General features: G+C 36.6%; 1 protein-coding gene across 4 annotated transcripts in view; it reads left to right on the top strand.

The window, feature by feature from the left end:
• Positions 1–21,642, top strand: part of TMTC2 (transmembrane O-mannosyltransferase targeting cadherins 2) — a 900,074-nt gene that overhangs the window by 209,470 nt on the left and 668,962 nt on the right. For all 4 annotated transcript variants that reach the window (XM_057556839.1, XM_057556840.1, XM_057556841.1 and 1 more), the window contains exon 4: positions 13,695–13,809. In XM_057556839.1, the coding sequence (XP_057412822.1) occupies positions 13,695–13,809 (115 nt within the window). The remainder of the gene's footprint in view (positions 1–13,694; positions 13,810–21,642) is intronic.

Below are 21,642 nucleotides of genomic sequence, written 5' to 3'. Positions count from 1 at the left end.
AACCTTGCTCGAGGGCTGGATTCTATTAGGGGCTTTGTTGTGCCTTGTATTTAGGAGTCTAAATCCCAATGATGTTAGCTGCCACTCTGAGCATTTATTCAGTCACCTTAAACAGCATAATTCAGTTTCTCTATGTAAAACACCATGGGGTATTATATTAAAATATCAACATGGGGCTTCCCTGGTGGCGCAGTGGTTGAGAATCTGCCTGCTAATGCAGGGGACACGGGTTCGAGCCCTGGTCTGGGAAGATCCCACATGCCGCGGAGCGGCTGGGCCCGTGAGCCACAATTGCTGAGCCTGCGCGTCTGGAGCCTGTGCCCCGCGACGGGAGGGGCCGCGATAGAGAAAGGCCCGCGCACCGCGATGAAGAGCGGTCCCCGCTTGCCGCAACTGGAGAAAGCCCTCGCACGAACCGAAGACCCAACACAGCCAAAAATAAAAATAAATAAATAAATAAATAAATAAGAAAATCCTTAAAAAAAAAAAAAATATCAACATGAACATCTTTTTTGGGGAGTAGTGTAGACATACATTTTAATTAGGAGAACTTTCTCTCTAGGAATTGGAAGTTTAGAAAGAAGGAACTGGATTAGATATGCAATACAATAGCTGAGTCAAATTTTGACAAGAACAGATAACTGAGGTGTCAACGAACTTTTTTTTCAGCTCTTTCCCTGGATGGCAGAGGAAACTTACAGTCTTATAATGTTTGGGGCTCTGCATATTACAACTGGGAGTTTGTATAATAAAGAAATGCGATAAACTTTCTTTCTTCTCTTCCTCTATTTTCTTTCCTTGGGAAAAGAGAGTAAATTTCTCAAATTATATATCACGAGACTACCAGGAAGGACCAGGAGGTCTGAGATATGTTGAGATAATATCTGGTTTTACTTTATCAGTTGGCTTATTCTTTTTGAGTTTTACAAGTAAGCTTTGGTGGTTTGCAAAACTGGTATAAAACACCTCATTTCTCTACTTAGTCTGTTTTCATATTATCTGAATATTTCCCAAGGACAGCTTCAAGTTGTGTTCACTCTAGTGGTTAAAACTGAATGCTGTTGTCCATATTCATGTGAGTGTTGAAAACAATTTTCAAGTAGAGATAAGTTTCTGGGTTTACATAAAGAAAACATGAGCATATTAATTAATGATATTGTACAAATCCATGTGTTGTGCGTTTTTCTTAGCTCCAATCACTATTTGAAATTACTTTTGCTCTTGCAATTCTATTATTAGGAAGCAGTGGCACAAGATTTAAAAAATCTCTTTTGCTCTTACAGTTTAGGACAATGATTTTGAGAAAGTTTTTTCGGGCAGGTGATACAGTCACTAAAGTTCTTTCTGTGCCTGCCATACCTTTGGGCTCTGTGGTGTGATTCTAGAACCAAGAGTCTTAAGTGGTACTTTGATCAGAGGCCTGCCTTGCTTTGATCATGGCTGTTGGTTCCCAGCTCATGTCCAAATTGAGCCTGGAGTAGATATTTACTTTTGAGGTTTTTAAGTTAAAAGTTTAAAGAAGTATATCCTAACCCCGATCCTGATGATTTCATAGGGAAATACAGCTTCTCTGTGGATTTTAATCAACCTAAAATGTAAATCCTCTGAACGTCAACACCACTTAGGACTCCTGGATGGAATATAGGGGTTTATGCCTCTAAAACCACATATCTAGTCATAATTTCTAGTTGGTAATATTTATTAAACACTAATATGTATCCAGTAGATGTGTTTGGTGTAAAAGAGCCTTTAATGGCCTCTGAAAATTCCCTGTTGGGATCCAGTCCAGTTAAGATTAGAGCTTCAGGAAAATGGGCCAGCCTTCCTCTTTCTCATAGTGCTCAACTGATGTGAGAATATCATTTTAGTGCATTCACCCTTCTGGTTCTTCCTATTTATTTTACCCCTCTGTGTACTAGCTTCCTTTCGCTGTTTGGAAGTAGACTTTCTGAGTTGTACGTTTAAGGCTGTTAAATGAATAACATCATCCTTCGTTTCAATATTGTTTCTCAAGTGCTGCAAAAATGCCTCATACAAGTACTGGCTGCACAGCCTTTGAAGAACCCTTATCAATTTGTCCTGTAGCAGCAAAAAAGGCAAAGAAAATTAAGCTCCCTCTTTTTTTCTGTTGTTCGTGGTTAGCTGAAAGTGCAGAAGAAAATACATTAAAATAATAGTTGCCCAAGATTTGTGCATATAGAAAGGTAATAGATATTTTTAGATATGTATTTATTTAATAACTAATTTTCTTCTCATTAGCATTCATAAGTAAATATTTTTCTACTCACATAAATATTTTATTCTTGATATTTGTTTTTACTGATCATTTTTCACTTTTTAAAATGCTGTTTTCTCTAGTTATTGACTCTACTTTTTCCATGTTCAGCACTAGGTGCTGAGTTAAGAGTGACTGTCAAAAATTAATATATTGGACTTCCCTGGTGGCGCAGTGGTTAAGAATTTGCCTGCCACACGGACCAGTACCAGTCAGTGGCCCGGGGGTTGGGGACCCCTGCTATAGTGGACTTTTTGTTTATAACAGCCCCTCCCAACTTTCCCTTCTCCTCAACAAAAAGTTTCCTCTCCTTTCTTTGCTGGACTTGCATGTGGTTTGCTATAGTTGCGTGTCTCGAATTGCAGTTGTTTTCTGCTCCCAAATAAACTTGCTTTTGCTTTGCTGGTATAAAAAAAAAAAAAAGAAAAAAAAAGAATCTGCCCGCCAATGCAGGGGACACAGGTTCGATCCCTGGTGGTCTGGGAAGATCCCACATGCCGAGGAGCAACTAAGTCCGTGTGCCACAACTACTGAGCCCACGTGCTGCAACTACTGAAGCCCGTATGCCTAGAGCCTGTGCTCCGTAACAAGAGAAGCCACTGCAATGAGAAGCCCATGCACCGCAACAAAGAGTAGCCCCCGCTCGCCATAACTAGAGAAAGCCCGCGAGCAGCAATGAAGACCCAACACAGCCAAAAAATAAATTAAAAAAAATTAATATATTGAATATATTAATGTAAAATAGAGTATAACATGGTATCCTGATGGATATTTGAGATACACTGCATGTTTATCTTAGGAACTGATTTTTTTAAAAGAAAATGTAATCTTTGATTTTTATTTTCTCTTAAAACTGGCTTTGAGAGTATTTAATGTTGCTTTGAGATTTGTTTTTCTTGGCCTGGATTTGCTTGGCAATGAAATCCTCAATAGCATGACCATAGATTCTGAATACGGGAGGTATACTGTTAAAGTGTGTATCTAACTGGTTATGCTTTTTATGGATGATGATCTACTAATGACATATTATTCCTTTTCCATAGTAATGTACTTTGCAGAGTTCTATTTTCTTATTTAATTATCTCAGTGATGCTGGAGTTTAACTTGGGCAAGCATTGTTACCCCTGTTTTACAGATGAGAAACTAAAAGAGAGGTAGAATGCTTAGGGAGAAAAGGCATGGTAAGTAGGGCAGATTTTGCAGTAAGGTAGATAGGGGTCCTAATCCTAACCCAGACCATGAATAGCTGTTATCATCGTCCTTAGAGTGTCAGGTGGTTGATCTGTATAGTGGGTATAGCAATACCACTGTGTGGGACAGAGTGTGTGTAGCACCCTAGCCCAGGGTTTGGCCCATGTTACATGTTTACTTACTACTGCTAATAAGAAATAGGAGAGTCCAGTAATTTACTTCAGTGTACCCAGATCGAATTGTTAACAGAACTAGAACTAAAACCTTAGGTTTGGGATATTTTGGTTTATGTTTCCACATCAAATTTCCTTTTAGTGACACATAATAGGAAACTAACCTGGGGCCATTTGATGGCAGGGACCCATCCAAATGATGACAGGATTCGCTGTGAGATAAAGTAGGTTATGAGATTGGATGGTAAAGGAACAAAAGAGAGAACTAAAAAAAAAAAAAAAAAAAAAAATCACTGCTCTGTTTTCCCCCTGGAGTTGTTTAGAATTCCTGAACTCTTGCCTTTTCTAAAGGTTGTTCATCTTTTAGAGCTGAGCCAGACTCAAATGATACCAAATATGTCGGAGACAAACTCTAAGAGATTCTTTGGGTCTATTATGTTCCTTATATGAAATCAGAAGCAACTCAAGTACTTTGTAGAATTTACAGTCAACCTATGGTACTGGTTGAACAGCCTCATAGGCTAAGAGATCAGCCAGATGTGAGGAATTTCTGATGAGTCTTTGCTGAATTGGTATGTCTTTTGTATAAATAGGGTCACTATATACCAGTTTTATATTCACCAAGTGTTTTAGATTGACAGTGTAATAGGCAAAAAAAAAAAAGGGTCTGTTGCTAAGATTTGAGGAGAGCCTCAAAGCTCAGATGCTTCTAAATTCTTCCTCTTTGTCCAGTCATTATATTTGCAAATGCAATTGTATTTACTGTCTTCATGTATAATGCTGTGGGTTAGTTAATCAGAAACTTCACAGAGAGCACATTGCTATCAGAAAGGAACATAAAGAGATTTGTTTTGTTTTGATGGAGAGGCAATGGGAAAAATTTTGAGCACAGATGGGAAATTAAAGAGTGAAGGCTTCCACAGGTGAGACCCAGCTTCACAGACCATGCGTGGTACTGATAGCAGGCACTGAACTGTGGACCTGGGGGTGGCTCATAGTTAGTCAGAATACAGTAGAGATTGCAGATGGTGAAACACTAAGGAATAACCCTAGATATGTTAAAACCAAAAGACCACTGAACTGTATATGTGGATATTATAATATGCACATAGCTAACGTAGTGACTAACAATGCTGTCAAGACAATGTTAACATATCAGTGGAATACTAAATTTTTATTTTTTGTGGAATACTAAATTTTATCTTTTCATTTTTAATACTTTTTTCCCTTATTAGGAATAAACTTATTTTCAGGTCTGTGTGAAGTAACCAAAGGTAGGGAAAAGAGAAATAATTGCATATTATAAAATTGCTCTAATTAGAGTGTAAAAGTGTATAGTATATGTATTCCGGTATCATATGAATCATAATCTTTAAATTATGTGTACTTTTTCCACTTAACATTTTAGCCAGGCAGTTTTTTTTTTTTTACCCACTTAACATTATGTTCGTTTCTGTAATAATCCAAGGTATAATTACTAGGAAAAATAAATTCTTGTAGGCTTATAAGGGCTCTTATTTCCCTGCAGTCACTATCATACAATTAGTAAAAAGCCCAGGCTACAAATGTTGACTCCCTTACACTGTTTGTTAATGGATAGAATGAGAAATCATTCTGGTTAACAAGAAAAAAAACCACATTCACATTAATCTTAGGTTTCATGCAGTTGAGTGGCTCTTTTTTCCCCTCCTTCTACTTTCTTTCTCTTTTTTCCCTTTTCATTGAGATTAGAAATTTTAACATAATTATCCTTTATATTTTAAAATGACATTTATTTAACTTATATCTTTAGTAACACCATTTTTGGAACACATCTGAAGTCCGAGTGTTCCACAGTGATTAAAACAAGGGCTTTGGAACCAAGCAGACATAACTTTTAGCTCTGTTAGCTTTTGAGTGTCACTTTCTCTGAGGCACAGTTTCCTCATCCAGTACAGGTACGTTAGGCACTCCTGTATTTATTTTCTTTTGCTGCTGGCCTGGCTTAGATAACTGGCAAATTTCAATGTTTAACCCTTTTTGGGGGGTAGCATTCTGATTTCAAACAAGTAACTTAGAATTAGAGGAAGCAAAATTTAGGATTTATCACCTTACTTAAAACAGTATTAAATGTTTCAGTTTTGCCAGATCTTTACATAGAACTTGGTGTTGATAGAGGGACTAAAGACATATATTAAAGTTCTAAAATAAAAATAAATTACAGCTGAAGGCAGAAGTCAAAAATCGAGTCCTTGCTGATTTTGGTGGCTGTGTTCGCTGCACCAAAGAAATGGAAATGCTGGTATGATAACCCTGAGGCATGATTGCATTCCTGAATGTTAAGTAGCTAAAATTTGAATATTAAGAGATTCATTCATCTTTTTTTTTAACATCTTTATTGGAGTATAATTGCTTTACAATGGTGTGTTAGTTTCTGCTTTATAATAAAGTGAATCAGCTCTACATATACATATATCCCCATATCTCCTCCCTCTTCCGTCTGCCTCCAACCCTCAATTCATCTTATTAGCTAATTTTTCAAAGAGTAATGCATGCCGTAATCATAAGAAAATTATTTAAACTTTTTTTTATAATCAATGAATATAAATATCTCCAAACTTTTAGTGTAAAGTAAAAATATCCTTGGATGGCTTCCCTGGTGACGCATTGGTTGAGAGTCCGCCTGCCAATGCAGGGGAAAAGGGTTTGAGCCCTGGTCCGGGAAGATCCCACCTGCCGCGGAGCAACTAAGCCCGTGCGCCACAACTACTGAGCCTGCGCTCTAGAGCCCGTGCTCCGCAACAAGAGAGGCCACCGCAGTGAGAAGCCTGCGCATGGCAACAAAGAGTAGCACCCCCCGCCCCAACCAGAGAAAAGCCCGCGTGCAGCAACAAAGACCCAATGCAGCCAAAAATAAAATAAGTAAAATTAAATTAATTAAAAAAATATATATCCTTGAAAAAATTGCTCAAATCTCCCTGCATTGATTTTGTGAACTATATCAAGTGCTATGAAATTGCAGTAGTTACTTTACAGTATGTTTGAATTACTTTATGAACTTAGAACTGCTGTATTTGAATGAGGGCTTTGAAAAAAATTTGGAGAGATTCATAGCTGTAGATCACTTAACATTTCCAGAAGGGGCTCACATTTGATTTTCTCTTTAGAAGAACTTTTGCAAGACGGGAATATTTAATTGTTTTTCTGCCTTTCAAGGAACATAAGATGAACTGTGTCAGATTGTGGACGAAGTACAAGAGAAGCTTTCCTTGTGAATTAAGGTCAAGTTTCTTAGTAAGTGGATACCTTTTAGATGCAGTTAAATACCAGTGTGAAGGGCCCTTGAGATATGAGTTATTCTTGCTTCTTTGCTTCCTGATTTTGTTTAAAAGAAAAATTTCGTTTTCTTTTTGAAAATAAAATAACTTTACAGATGAGATTTCCTAAAGCTTATCCAGTGATACCTAGAAGCATCTGTGCTTTTCCTTAATATAATCATTATATATGCTTAGTCCTAAGAACTAAGTCATGTACTTGTTAATGCTTTTTAAATCTCTGTCACATGTAAGGCATCTTCAGGGCACTTAGGAGTCCTTGATAAATGTACCTAAATCCCCAGTATCTTTGAGCAACAACCATTTATTTACATAGGTAGACTCTGTTCTCTTTCCATTGCATTAACTAGAAAATGTGACATTTAAAATTCCATTCCCAAAGAAATGTAAAACACTTAATATATTGTTTGGCATTAATTTTTCTGTGGTATAGAAAATACATTATGAATTATGGGTACTAGATAGCTTTAGTTTGTTGTTTCTGGAGTATTTTGCCCCTACCAGTTCTGAGGGGATGACTCATTTGGATAATTTATCTTGGTTCTGTATTATACTCTAGTCCCTCAATTAAATATGTGTAAATATTGAGTACTCTAATATGTGATCTACTTTGTATTCCGACTCAGTATTGAGAGGGTGAGATTTTGATGCCTGGAAACAGATCTGGTTCTCTATTGTCATTAACTTTGCAATTTAAAAAGTTAACTGCAGTTTATACATCAATGAAATGGGTATAGTAATGGACCTCAAAGGTTATTTTTGTGTTAAATAAATTCTGGACACTGTCAAGCATATAGTAAACTTTATAAATGAAAGCACTGTTATTTTTATTATCCCAATATACATATATTTTTATTCCTTCTCCACCTCCCCTTCTCCCTTCACCTTTTCCTTCTCTTTTTCTCTACCTAGGCTTGTAGTGGTACACGTTAAGCCCATGAAATGGGACAGTAGTCCCCCAACAAGAGCAGCTTCTTATAGTATAAACTGTGTCAAAAATAGGAATAAAATGAGTACTCTGAATATTTTGAAATGCTGTTTGTTGGGAAAAACTTTCAAAAATTACATTGAGATTTTAGGATAAACTGATTACGTTTTTTTAAAACTTCAAATAATTGCTTTATTATCTCCAGTGCTTTAATTTGTGAATTGGATTCATCTGGGCACACTGTCTATTAAAATACAGACTTTAAAAAACTAGATAGGTTTTTATTAGGCTTCACCCACAATTTCTTGGAAGAATTTCAGGGATTTTATTCCAATCAAACTGTAGTTTTAAAGGTCACTGCAGTGAAATAAATGCATCAATAAAATATATGAGATTAAAAATGTAAAAAGTGTAAATGACATTAAATATTAATGAAAATACAAGATCTTTAAGTCATGTTGGTCCAAAGTATAATTACCAAGTGAAAATTTGAAGATAATCTCAAACATCTGTTTCGAATTGTCTTAGTACAAGAAAAAGTTTAGTGAATGTTAAAACCCTTTATTCCTGAAGTAGGATATAGAATAACCCTATCTCTATTTTAAAAGAATGTGAAGTGTGACCCTCATTTTCCTTTTGTCTCTTCTTTCCTATCCTCCCCTCCCCTCCATTCTCCTTTTCATCCCCTGCTACCCAGCTGCAGAAGTTAATTATATTCCTCAGTTTAAGCCAGTTTTCAGGGTGATCCCTACAAATTTCCTCTCTTTTATTTATGTATTTATTCCCTTTTATCTCTATTCCTAACTTGAATTTCCCTTTGCATCATAGGTAACTGCTCTAATGTACTTGATTTGCATCCTTAGATTTATAATGTACCCTTGTAAAATATGTAGTGATATTTTGGGTGGGAATGAATTTTTAATATTTTTAAAAGAATGCATTAGATATTTTGAATCTTTGTAGGCTTTTCAAGGTCCATTCATGTTACAGTATTTACACAGAATTTGCTGGTCCTCACTGCTGTACAGTAATCCATGAAGTTTATGTCTCACATGATACTCCCATGATGGGCAGGTTGATTATTTCCTACTATCAGCCAACACTAAGAGGCTTGCATTAAACATCCTCTTAATGTTCTCTTAGAATTTCTCTGAGAGTGGGATTGCTCGTCAGGGATTATTCATGACGTAGTCAGTAACATTTGCTGATTTGACAGAGTACTGTCAGATGGCAGAACGCCATGGTTTCCCCAGGCTACAAGGCCCCCCACAGTGCCCAGGGTCCATTCCCACATCCCCACCAGTATTTGGCCTTATCCAGTTTTCTAATTTTTGCCAATCTCAAGTCTCATTGTTATAATTTGCATTTCTCTGGGTTACTAAGGAATTTGAGTATTAGTTCAAATTATTTATTGTATTCTAGAATTTATTTTGGTTTCCCTTTTTGTAGGTTCCTGTTCATATCCTTCGCCCATTTTTTTCCCCTGCTGTTGGATTTCTTATTTTCTTATTGCTTTGTTTGGAGTTCTTTTTATTTCTAAGTACAGTTCCTTATTTGTTTAGATGTTTGAAATATCTTCTGGTGTATTAATGCATGTCCATAGTGTCCTTCGATAAGTAGAAGTCCTTCATTTTGAGATACTCAAATTCATCAATTTTTTTTACTTTTTGAGTTCTATTTGGAGGTCTTTTTTTTTTTTTTTTTTAAACGGCTCTGATGTCCTGCTAGCCATCTTTTTTTTTTTTTTTAATTAATTTATTTATTTTATTTATGGCTGTGTTGGGTCTTCGTTTTCTGTGCGAGGGCTTTCTCCAGTTGCGGCAAGCGGGGGCCACTCTTCATCGCAGTGCGCGGGCCTCTCACTATCGCGGCCTCTCTTGTTGCGGAGCACAGGCTCCAGACGCGCAGGCTCAGCAACTGTGGCTCTGCAGCATGTGGGATCTTCCCAGACCAGGGCTCGAACCCGTGTTCCCTGCATTGGCAGGCGGATTCTCAACCACTGCGCCACCAGGGAAGGCCTGGAGGTCTTTTTAAGAAGCCACTTTCCCTTCCACAGAGATAATCTATATATTCTTCTGTTAGCTTTACTTTTTCACATTTATCTTTTAAAACCATCTGGAGTTTACCTTCGTATATGGTGAATATGCTATAAAGACCCAGTTTCATTTTTCTCTTCTATTATGGTTATTAGAATACATTTTTTTGGAGTTTGTTAATAAATTATGCTAAAATATTGATTGGAATTATATAGAATTTATAGATTAATTTTGGGAGAATTGACATCTTTTTAATGTTAAATTGTCCCATCCGTGAGCCTTGGAATATTTCTCCGTATTTTTTGAGTTTTGGTTTGGATACTTTCAAGTCATCAGACCAGCTAGGTGTAAAAATTGATCTAAAACAGTTGACTTGGTTGATATGATCAAATTTGTCAAGTAATAGAAAAGAAAACCCTAAAGCTACACTGATTAATTCTATAGGTTAATTATATAGATTTGAAATAATCACATTAGCCCTTTTAAGATGTACTTTTTATAGTTTATTTTAATGTATTTTCCTTTAAACTATTAATATATCTGTAAAAGCTAGATTTTAACTGGTTTATATGTCAACAATGTTTTTTTTTTCCTACTTTTTGTTTTATCACTGAAACATGAACAACTTTTGTGAAAAGATTACTATTTAGTTGACTACTAATAGGATTTTTAATTTTAGGTTATATTCTATAGGGTAGCTTTATATTTTTAGAAGTAATCTTTAGGTTAGCATTGGTTTCTGGTAGCACTGAAGCAAAAATCAATAGTATTTAAATTTGAAAGTATGGAATAGTAACAATAAAAAAAAAAGCAGGCAAAAATTTTAGGCTTAGTCTTGTCAGCTCTTACTTAAAAACCTAAGCTCTCTTTTGGTAAACACAGTACTAAAGAGTAATTATCTAAGGAAGAAGGGATTTTGAAGAAGAATTGTTTTCATATTTGAATGTGATGAAATCCTCTATGTCGGTGCCTTTCAGGCAGAGACCAGCAGGAACACACGGGTAGTAAGGAAGTTGGCTTAATTACTCCTTGCACTGAAGGAACACTGCACCATTGGGGTCCTGGGGAATCTCATTATATGTCCTGTCATTGGATTTGGATTTTGGTTGGGTGATTTGGGAAAGGGTCTAAGGAAACAGGGGAGTCCTCTAGATCGGATGCTGGGACAGTTCTATCTATGCCTGGTTAAAGAAGTCATTCGTTTAGCAAGAGAGGGGCTTGTTTGGTATTTTGTGGGTTGTACAATGGCCTTTTTCTTTTTTGTGTTTAGTAAAATTATGAAGTGATCTTGCTTGGTATCATTTACCATGGTCTCAAAGTAACCTTGTCTCCAGCTGGTTTCCTGTTGTGTATGTACAACAGGAGAACAGAATGGCCTGTTGGTGAGTGTCAGATGAGTTCAGGACATCAAAGTCTACCCTTTGTTTCCTCTCTCCCCTACTCCCTCTTTTATCCATAAGCAATTAAAATTGTTTAAAAACTACATACTTAATTTGGGGATTTTCTTCTTTTTGTAGTCACCTAGGGCAATGACTTAATCATAAATATGTGAGTGATTTCTGTTTGGACAAAAGAAACTTAGTAACACGCTGTGGCTTTGCCACAGATAACTTTGCTGATGATTTTTAATTTATAAGCTGTAGTCTTACTGTGAAATAACCATCTCCTCTACTGCCTTTCCCTGCGGAAGGCATCTTAGATTCTTTGCTCTTACTTTTCCCCCTACCTGGAATCGCTGGTCTTTGCAAGACTGCTTCCTTATCCTCAGTTTTTAGAGATCACACCCATTTCCCTATTTCTAAGATATCCCTGTTTAAATTAGCCTCATTCCCTCCATCTTACTTTGTTTTATATTGTTTGTAGCACTTATCACCTGAAGTTAATTCATTTCTTCTATTGTGTGGTCCTCCCATCCCCACTTCACTCCCCACTTCAAACATAAGCTGCGAGTGGGTGAGAACTTGTATGTATGTACAGTTGTGCCAGCCCCCAGTAATGTTTCTGGCACAAAATAGGTGCTTAATAAACCAATACATTTATGAATTAACAAATGAACCACTAACCAAATGAGTAAATGTATATTCTAGACATAATTATGTATTTGTTGACTATTAACTATTAATTGGACTATAAGTACTTGAAAAAATGTCAATCAGTTTCTCTGGAAATATGCCTTAATATTCAAAGTAATTTCCTACTATAATTTTTTTTCATCATCTGTGTTCAAAGACTATGGGTAAGATGGGATAACATTATAATGATGTTTTCCTGGTGCTTAAATTACTAGTTGGATGCATTTCTCTGGAGTGATTCCAGTGTAAATATATTTTCATTTACTAATGCCACAATCAAAGCAAAACTTTGGGAGAGGTGAGGTGGGTTGAAAAACAGCCTGGCTATTAGAAGTTTCCATTGAGCCATACTTTGTTATATTGGTGGTGGGATGGGGGGTTGGATATAAAATACATATGGTGTTTTGCCTATTAAATTTGAAGATAATCATAATTTATTTTACTATATGTTTTTCATACTTTGTATTTTTTTAACTTTTATGTTTCAAAAAGATAAGGATTCAATTTTCTATGGACTCATAGTGCCAAGGCCTAATTCGTAGCGTGTGAATGTTGGTTTGCAGTGAAAGGTGAAACTTGGTGTGAAAATATTTATTGAGTATTTGCCACATGGCGGGCACTGTCTTAAACACCCTACGTATACAAACTCATTTAATCCTTGTCAACAAATCCAGGAGATATTATTCTCCCCCATATTACAGATGAGTAAACAAAGGCACAGAGTTTTAAATTACAGGGCACATAAGCAAATTTGGGATTGAAAGAGACTACACATTTTTATGCATTAAAAAGTGATATCTCAAAACCCCTTTCATTCTTCATATACAGCTATTAATTACCCAAATAAATAGATGTTGGTACCCATGAGCCTTCTCATCCTCATCTTCTAGTTGGGAGGGACTCTGATTTCAGGACCTGACACCCCATCTCCTTATGGGAAAGAAAGAAGACAAGAGAAGCATCCAAGTTTGAGGGATAGGTCTGTTTGAGAGCCATGCTGTGTGGGCAGCTATTAATGGGGTGTCTTATAATATTGAGAAATCATGATTATTTGGAGTGAAACATAAATGGTATACAGAAAATGTAGATTTTTAAGTGTGACTATTTGTGAAAACACTGTTACTGATTTTCCCATGTATGAATTTATTAACAGGAAGGGTATAAAAGAACATTATATGTGAATAAACCATATATACTTAACTGTTTTAAGAAGCAGAGTGTTTACTGATACATTCTGATGACTATTAAGCCTTTTTATAGCTTGGATCTACTTATCTTCTTTTTTATTTCCAGTTCTTCTGTGTCATTTATCAGTGTTTTTGTATTTGAATGAAGTCTTTATTTTAAGATGATTTCTTACAGTTTCTGGTTTAGTAAGTATACAATAATTTCAGTCCACGAAGACCCCTACCAAGATTTGAAAGAGCTTCAAGTCTTTGTAGGTGATCTTAAGATAACATAGTTCTTGGCCTTATGATGGACTGTATGTGTATATCAGCTTTGAGACATATTTTTGTTTTAGGCTTTCATTGTATTAAATCCCCTAGTTTGATGAAATGTTGGAGTATAAAGGAAATAAATTTGCTTTCTTAAAAATGTTTTATGAGAGTTTTTTCTCTCATTGTGGTACTTCCTGACGGCCTGATATTATGTCATATATAATTGGAATGACACTCAGCCTAAATACTTCTTTCTCTTTTGGCAGCATGGGGTAACCTTGGAAATGTTCTCAAGAGTCAGAGCAAAATTTCTGAAGCTGAAAGCGCCTATAGAAACGCTTTGTATTACCGAAGCAACATGGCTGACATGCTTTATAATTTGTGAGTATGCGTTGCTTTCTCTGGTTTGGTTCATCTTTGAAACATGTGGCGAGAGGGGCTATTGATTTAACTGCTGGAAATGGAGATGATGGTAGCTGATACTCTGAAATAGTCTTTTCATGAATCATGCCTCTGAGATTAGTAAATGGATGGCATTTGTGATCTCTCTTTTGGGCCACATCATTGATATTCATGTGTATTGATATAATATGGCTGAGGTTTTTTTTTTGAAGTACTGTGCCATATAACATAAAAATTGGTTTAAATGCTTTTAGCTTTTTTTTTTTTTTTTCACTGTAACAGCTCCTTTACTTTGCAGTGAAAATTGATTTGTATATTCTTTTCCTCTGAGTCCTTGTGGGATTTTTTTTTTTTAATTCAGACAGAAAGTCACAAAAATTATACTCATCCTCATCAGTTCACTCAGTCCCATGTAATTAATTTCTTTTTTTCCATCTTGATCTTTTGTTAGCACTTTTATGAGTTCATCAGTTTTTCATTAGAGTTCTGAAAATGCTTATTCATTCAGTTCAGCAGTACAGTCAGTTACCAGAAACCTGTACTTGTCAGAGTCTTTTCCATGAATTTCTTGAAGATGAAACCCTTTTATAGGAACATATTTGCAAAATCATCAGAGTACACCCAGAACTGTCTGTAAATGACAAAAGACTTAAAAATGACCATGGTTAAAGATTTGATGAAAGTTCATAATAATGCAGTTGACAAGAAAATTAGTTATTTCTGAGATATACATTTTAAAGTAATAACTAGGATTATTACTTATAACATTATACCAGAACATATAAGATTTTTAGACGTTTCCTGTAATGTCTGAAACATTTATATTAACATATTTCCATACAAATACAAATATAAGATTTTTAGAAATTTCATGTAATGTCTGAAACATTTATATTAACATATTTCCATACATATTTCCATACAAATACAAATATAAGATTTTTAGAAATTTCATGTAATGTCTGAAACATTTATATTAACATATTTCCATACAAATACAAATATAAGATTTTTAGAAATTTCATGTAATGTCTGAAACATTTATATTAACATATTTCCATACATATTTCCATACAAATACAAATATAAGATTTTTAGAAATTTCATGTAATGTCTGAAACATTTATATTAACATATTTCCATACAAATACAAATATAAGATTTTTAGAAATTTCATGTAATGTCTGAAACATTTATATTAACATATTTCCATACAAATAACCCAATGAAAGTTTAGTATTAGTTGTTTTGTTTGTTTTTTTATACTGCAGGTTCTTATTAGGCGTCAGTTTTATACACATCAGTGTATACATGTCAATCACAATCGCCCAATTCAGCACACCACCATCCCCACCTCATCGCAGTTTTCCCCCCTTGGTGTCCATATGTCCATTCTCTACATCTGTGTCTCAACTTCTGCCCTGCAAACTGGCTCATCTGTACCATTTTTCTAGGTTCCACATACATGCATTAATATACGATATTTGTTTTTCTCTTTCTGACTTACTTCACTCTGTATGACAGTCTCTAGATCCATCCACTTCTCAACAAATGACTCAATTTCGTTCCTTTTTATGGCTGAGTAATATTCCATTGTATATATGTACCGCCACTTCTTTATCCATTCGTCTGTTGATGGGCATTTAGGTTGCTTCCATGACCTGGCTATTGTAAATAGTGCTGCAATGAACATTCGGGTTCATGTGTCTTTTTGAATTACGGTTTTCTCTGGGTATATGCCCAGTAGTGGGATTGCTGGGTCATATGGTAATTCTATTTTTAGTTTTTTAAGGAACCTCCATATTGTTCTCCATAGTGGCTGTATCAATTTACATTCCCACCAACAGTGCAAGAGGGTTCCCTTTTCTCCACACCCTCTCCAGCATTTGTTGTTTGTAGATTTTCTGATGATGCCCATTCTAACAGGAGTGAGGTGATACCTCATTGTAGTTTTGATTTGCATTTCTCTAATAATTAGTGATGTTGAGCATCTTTTCATGTGCTTCGTGGCCGTCTGTATGTCTTCTTTGGAGAAATGTCTATTTAGGTCTTCTGCCCATTTTTGGATTGGGGTGTTTGTTTCTTTGATATTGAGCTGAATGAGCTGTTTATATATTTTGGAGATTAATCCTTTGTCCGTTGATTCATTTGCAAATATTTTCTCCCATTCTGAGGGTTGTCTTTTCGTCTTGTTTATGGTTTCCTTTGCTGTGCAAAAGCTTTGAAGTTTCATTAGGTCCCACTTGTTTATTTTTGTTTTTATTTCCATTACTCTAGGAGGTGGATCGAAAAAGATCTTGCTGTGATTTATGTCAAAGAGTGTTCTTCCTATGTTTTCCTCTAAGAGTTTTATAGTGGCCAGTCTTATATTTAGGTCTCTAATCCATTTTGAGTTTATTTTTGTGTATGGTGTTAGGGAGTATTCTAATTTCATTCTTTTACATGTGGCTGTCCAGTTTTCCCAGCACCACTTATTGAAGAGACTGTCTTTTCTCCATTGTATATCTTTGCCTCCTTTGTCATAGATTAGTTGACCCTAGGTGCGTGGGTTAATCTCTGGGCTTTCTCTCTTGTTCCATTGATCTATGTTTCTGTTTTTGTGCCAGTACCATATTGTCTTGATTACTGTAGCTTTGTAGTATAGTCTGAAGTCAGGGAGTCTGATTCCTCCAGCTCCATTTTTTTGCCTCAAGACTGCTTTGGCTATTCGGGGTCTTTTGTGTTTCTGTACAAATTTTAAGATGATTTGTTCTAGCTCCATAAAAAATGCCATTGGTAATTTGATAGGGATTGCATTGAATCTGTAGATTGCTTTGGGTAGTATACTCATTTTCACAATGTTGATTCTTCCAATCCAAGAACATGATATATCTCTCCATCTGTTGGTATCATCTTTAATTTCTTTCAGCAGTGTCTTATAGTTTTCTGCATGCAGGTCTTTTGTCTCCCTAGGTAGGTTTATTCCTAGGTATTTTATTCTTTTTGTTGCAATGGTAAATGGGAGTGTTTCCATAATTTCTCTTTCAGATTTTTCATCATTAGTGTATAGGAATGCAAGAGATTTCTGTGCATTAATTTTGTAACCTGCAACTTTACCATATTCATTAATTAGCTCTAGCAGTTTTCTGGTGGCAGTTTTAGGATTCTCTATGTATAGTATCATGTCATCCGCAAACAGCGACAGTTTTACTTCTTCTTTTCCAATTTGTATTCCTTTTATTTCTTTTTCTTCTTTGATTGCCGTGGCTAGGACTTCCAGAACTATGTTGAATAATAGTGGTGAGAGTGGACATCCTTGTCTCGTTCCTGATCTTAGAGGAAATGCTTTCAGTTTTTCACCATTGAGAATGATGTTTGCTGTGGGTTTGTCATATATGGCCTTTATTATGTTGAGGTAGGTTCCCTCTATGCCCACTTTCTGGAGAGTTTTTATCATAACTGGGTGTTGAATTTTGTCAAAAGCTTTTTCTGCATCTATTGAGATGATCATATGGTTTTTCTTCTTCAATTTGTTAATATGGTGTATCACATTGATTGATTTGCGTATATTGAAGAATCCTTGCATCCCTGGGATAAATCCCACTTGATCGTGGTGTATGATCCTTTTAATGTGTTGTTGGATTCTGTTTGCTAGTATTTTGTTGAGGATTTTTGCATCTATATTCATCAGTGATATTGGTCTGTAATTTTCTTTTTTTGTAGTGTCTTTGTCTGGTTTTGGTATCAGGGTGATGGTGGCCTCATAGAATGAGTTTGGGAGAGTTCCTTCCTCTGCAATTTTTTGGAAGAGTTTGAGAAGGATGGGTGTTAGCTCTTCTCTAAATGTTTGATAGAATTCACCTGTGAAGCCATCTGGTCCTGGACTTTTGTTTGTTGGAAGATTTTTAATCACAGTTTCAATTTCATTACTTGTGATTGGTCTGTTGATATTTTCTGTTTCTTCCTGATTCAGTCTTGGAAGGTTATACCTTTCTAAGAATTTGTCCATTTCTTCCAGGTTGTCCATTTTATTGGCATAAAGTTGCTTGTAGTAGTCTCTTAGGATGTTTTGTATTTCTGCGGTGTCTGTTGTAACTTCTCCTTTTTCATTTCTGATTTTATTGATTTGAGTCCTCTCCCTCTTTTTCTTGATGAGTCTGGCTAATGGCTTATCAATTTTGTTTATCTTCTCAAAGAACCAGCTTTTAGTTTTATTGATCTTTGCTATTGTTTTCTTTGTTTCTATTTCATTTATTTCTGCTCTGATCTTTATGATTTCTTTCCTTCTGCTAACTTTGGGTTTTGTTTGTTCTTCTTTCTCTAGTTTCTTTAGGTGTAATGTTAGATTGTTTACTTGAGATTTTTCTTGTTTCTTTAGGTAGGCTTGTATAGCTATAAACTTCCCTCTTAGAACCGCTTTTGCTGCATCCCATAGGTTTTGGGTCGTCGTGTTTTCATTGTCATTTGTCTCTAGGTATTTTTTTATTTCCTGTTTGATTTCTTCAGTGATCTCTTGGTTATTTAGTAACGTATTGTTTAGCCTCCATGTGTTTGTCTTTTTTACGTTTTTTTCCCTGTAATTCATTTCTAATCTCATAGTGTTGTGGTCAGAAAAGATGCTTGATATGATTTCAATTTTCTTAAATTTACTGAGGCTTGATTTGTGACCCAAGATGTGATCTATCCTGGAGAATGTTCCGTGTGCACTTGAGAAGAACGTGTAATCTGCCGTTTTTGGATGGAATGTCCTATATATATCAATTAAATCTATCTGGTCTATTGTGTCATTTAAAGCTTCTGTTTCCTTATTTATTTTCATTTTGGATGATCTGTCCATTGGTGTAAGTGAGGTGTTAAAGTCCCCCACTATTATTGTGTTACTGTCGATTTCCTCTTTTATAGCTGTTAGCAGTTGCCTTATGTATTGAGGTGCTCCTATGTTGGGTGCATATATATTTATAATTGTTATATCTTCTTCTTGGATTGATCCCTGGATCATTATGTAGTGTCCTTCCTTGTCTCTTGTAACATTCTTTATTTTAAAGTCTATTTTATCTGATATGAGTATAGCTACTCCAGCTTTCTTTTGATTTCCATTTGCATGGAATGTCTTTTTCCATCCCCTCACTTTCAGTCTGTATGTGTCCCTAGGTCTGAAGTGGGTCTCTTGTAGACAGCATATATATGGGTCTTGTTTTTGTATCCATTCAGCCAGTCTATGTCTTTTGGTTGGGGCATTTAATCCATTCACGTTTAAGGTAATTATCGATATGTATGTTCCTATGACCATTTTCTTAATTGTTTTGGGTTTGTTTTTGTAGGTCCTTTTCTTCTCTTGTGTTTCCCACTTAGAGAAGTTCCTTTAGCATTTGTTGTAGAGCTGGTTTGGTGGTGCTGGTGCTGAATTCTCTTAGCTTTTGCTTGTCTGTAAAGCTTTTGATTTCTCCATCAAATCTAAATGAGATCCTTGCTGGGTAGAGTAATCTTGGTTGTAGGTTCTTCCCTTTCATCACTTTAAGTATTTCATGCCACTCCCTTCTGGCTTGCAGAGTTTCTGCTGAGAAATCAGCTGTTAACCTTATGGGAGTTCCCTTGTATGTTATTTGTCGTTTTTCCCTTGCTGCTTTCAGTAATTTTTCTTTGTCTTTAATTTTTGCCACTTTGATTACTATGTGTCTCGGCGTGTTTCTCCTTGGGTTTATTCTGTATGGGACTCTCTGCGCTTCCTGGACTTGGGTGGCTATTTCCTTTCCCATGTTAGGGAAGTTTTCGACTATAATCTCTTCAAATATTTTCTCTGGTCCTTTCTCTCTCTCTTCTCCTTCTGGGACCCCTATAATGCGAATGTTGTTGCGTTTAATGTTGTCCCAGAGGTCTCTTAGGCTGTCTTCATTTCTTTTTGTTCTTTTTTCTTTAGTCTGTTCCGCAGCAGTGAATTCCACCATTCTGTCTTCCAGGTCACTTATCCGTTCTTCTGCCTCAGTTATTCTGCTATTGATTCCTTCTAGTGTAGTTTTCATTTCAGTTATTGTATTGGTCATCTCTGTTTGTTTGTTCTTTAATTCTTCTAGGTCTTTGTTAATCATTTCTTGCATCTTCTCAATCTTTGCCTCCATTCTTATTCCGAGGTCCTGGATCATCTTCACTATCATTATTCTGAATTCTTTTTCTGGAAGGTTGCCTATCTCCACTTCATTTAGTTGTTTTTCTGGGGTTTTTTCTTGTTCCTTCATCTGGTACATAGCCCTCTGCCTTTTCATCTTCTCTGTCTTTCTGTAACTGTGGTTTTTGGTCCACAGGCTGCAGGATTGTAGTTTTTCTTGCTTCTGTTGCCTGCCCTCTGGTGGTTGAGGCTATCTAAGAGGCTTGATGGGAGGCTCTGGTGGTGGGTAGAGCTGACTGTTGCTGTGTCGGTCAGAGCTCAGTAAAACCTTAATCCACTTGACTGTTGATGGGTGGGGCTTGGTTCCCTCCCTGTTGCTGTGGCGATCAGAGCTCAGTAAAACCTTAATCCACTTGACTGTTGATGGGTGGGGCTGGGTTCCCTCCCTGTTGGTTGTTTTGCCTGAGGCAACCCAACACTGGAGCCTACCCGTGCTCTTTGGTGGGGTTAATGGCAGACTCTGGGAGGGCTCACGCCAAGGAGAACTTCCCAGGACCTCTGCTGCCAGTGTCCTTATCCCCACGGTGAAACAGAGCCACCACTCGCCTCTGCAGGAGACCCCCCAACACCAGCAGGTACGTCTGGTTCAGTCTCCCCCAGGGTCACTGCTCCTTCCCCTGGGTCCCGATGCACACATTACTTTGTGTGTGCCCTCCAAGAGTGGGGTCTCTGTTTCCCCCAGTCCTGTCACAGTCCTGCAATCAATTCCCACTAGACTTCAAAGTCTGATTCTCTAGGAATTCCTCCTCCCGTTGCTGGACCCCCAGGTTGGGAAGCCTGACGTGGGGCTCAGAACCTTCACTCCAGTGGGTGGACTTCTGTGGTATAAGTGTTCGCCAGTCTGTGAGTCACCCACCCAGCAGTTATGGGATTTGATTTTACTCTGATTGCGCCCCTCCTACCGTCTCACTGTGGCTTCTCCTCTGTCCTTGGACGTGGGGTATCCTCCTTGGTGAAGTCCAGGGTCTTCCTGTCAATGATTGTCCAGCAGCCAGTTGTGATTCTGGTGCTCTCGCAAGAGGGAGTGAGAGCACGTCCTTCTACTCCGCCATCTTGGTTAATCTCCTACCAGCTTTTTTTTTTTTTTAAAGTTCACATCATTAGTACTTGGTTGGGCTCGTAAAATAAGGCTGCTATGTATGATACTCTACGTAATTGATATCTTGATTTTTAATAATAGATTTTATCCTTTGTTAAAGAATTGCTGGTGTCAAAGTATATATAGAACATGTACTAAACCTGGGGAGTTATCAAATAAGATAATGTTTTTCTTTTCTTTTTCCACCCCCTCCTCCAATGGTAGTGACAATTAGGTTGGGATAATGGGATAATTTAGAATGTCTGTGTATGTTGGGTTAGAAAAATCCCAGGGGAAAAATCTGTTCTGTTATTTGAATGGAAAGGCCCAGGGGGTGCAGTTAGATGTGAGTGGATAAATGCAAATTAAACTGAAATCCTTTTTCTGTCTCTTGTATTTATGACACTCTTTTATTTATAAGTAATAGAAACTTAGTCTAAACTTGCTTAAACACAAAAGAGAATTTATTAGCCCCCATAACTGAAAATTCCTGGGGTTGACTAGATGAAGGCACAGTTAGATCCAGGTGTTTTATTATGTTTCGGGTGTTTGTCTCCATTTTGTGTCTTTGGTTTCTTTTGGGTTCACTCCT

Source organism: Balaenoptera acutorostrata, chromosome 11, assembly GCF_949987535.1.
Source record: "Balaenoptera acutorostrata chromosome 11, mBalAcu1.1, whole genome shotgun sequence".
Lineage (NCBI taxonomy): Eukaryota > Metazoa > Chordata > Mammalia > Artiodactyla > Balaenopteridae > Balaenoptera > Balaenoptera acutorostrata.
Note: the sequence above shows the minus strand (reverse complement) of the source record. Positions and strands in the feature narration are given on the sequence as shown.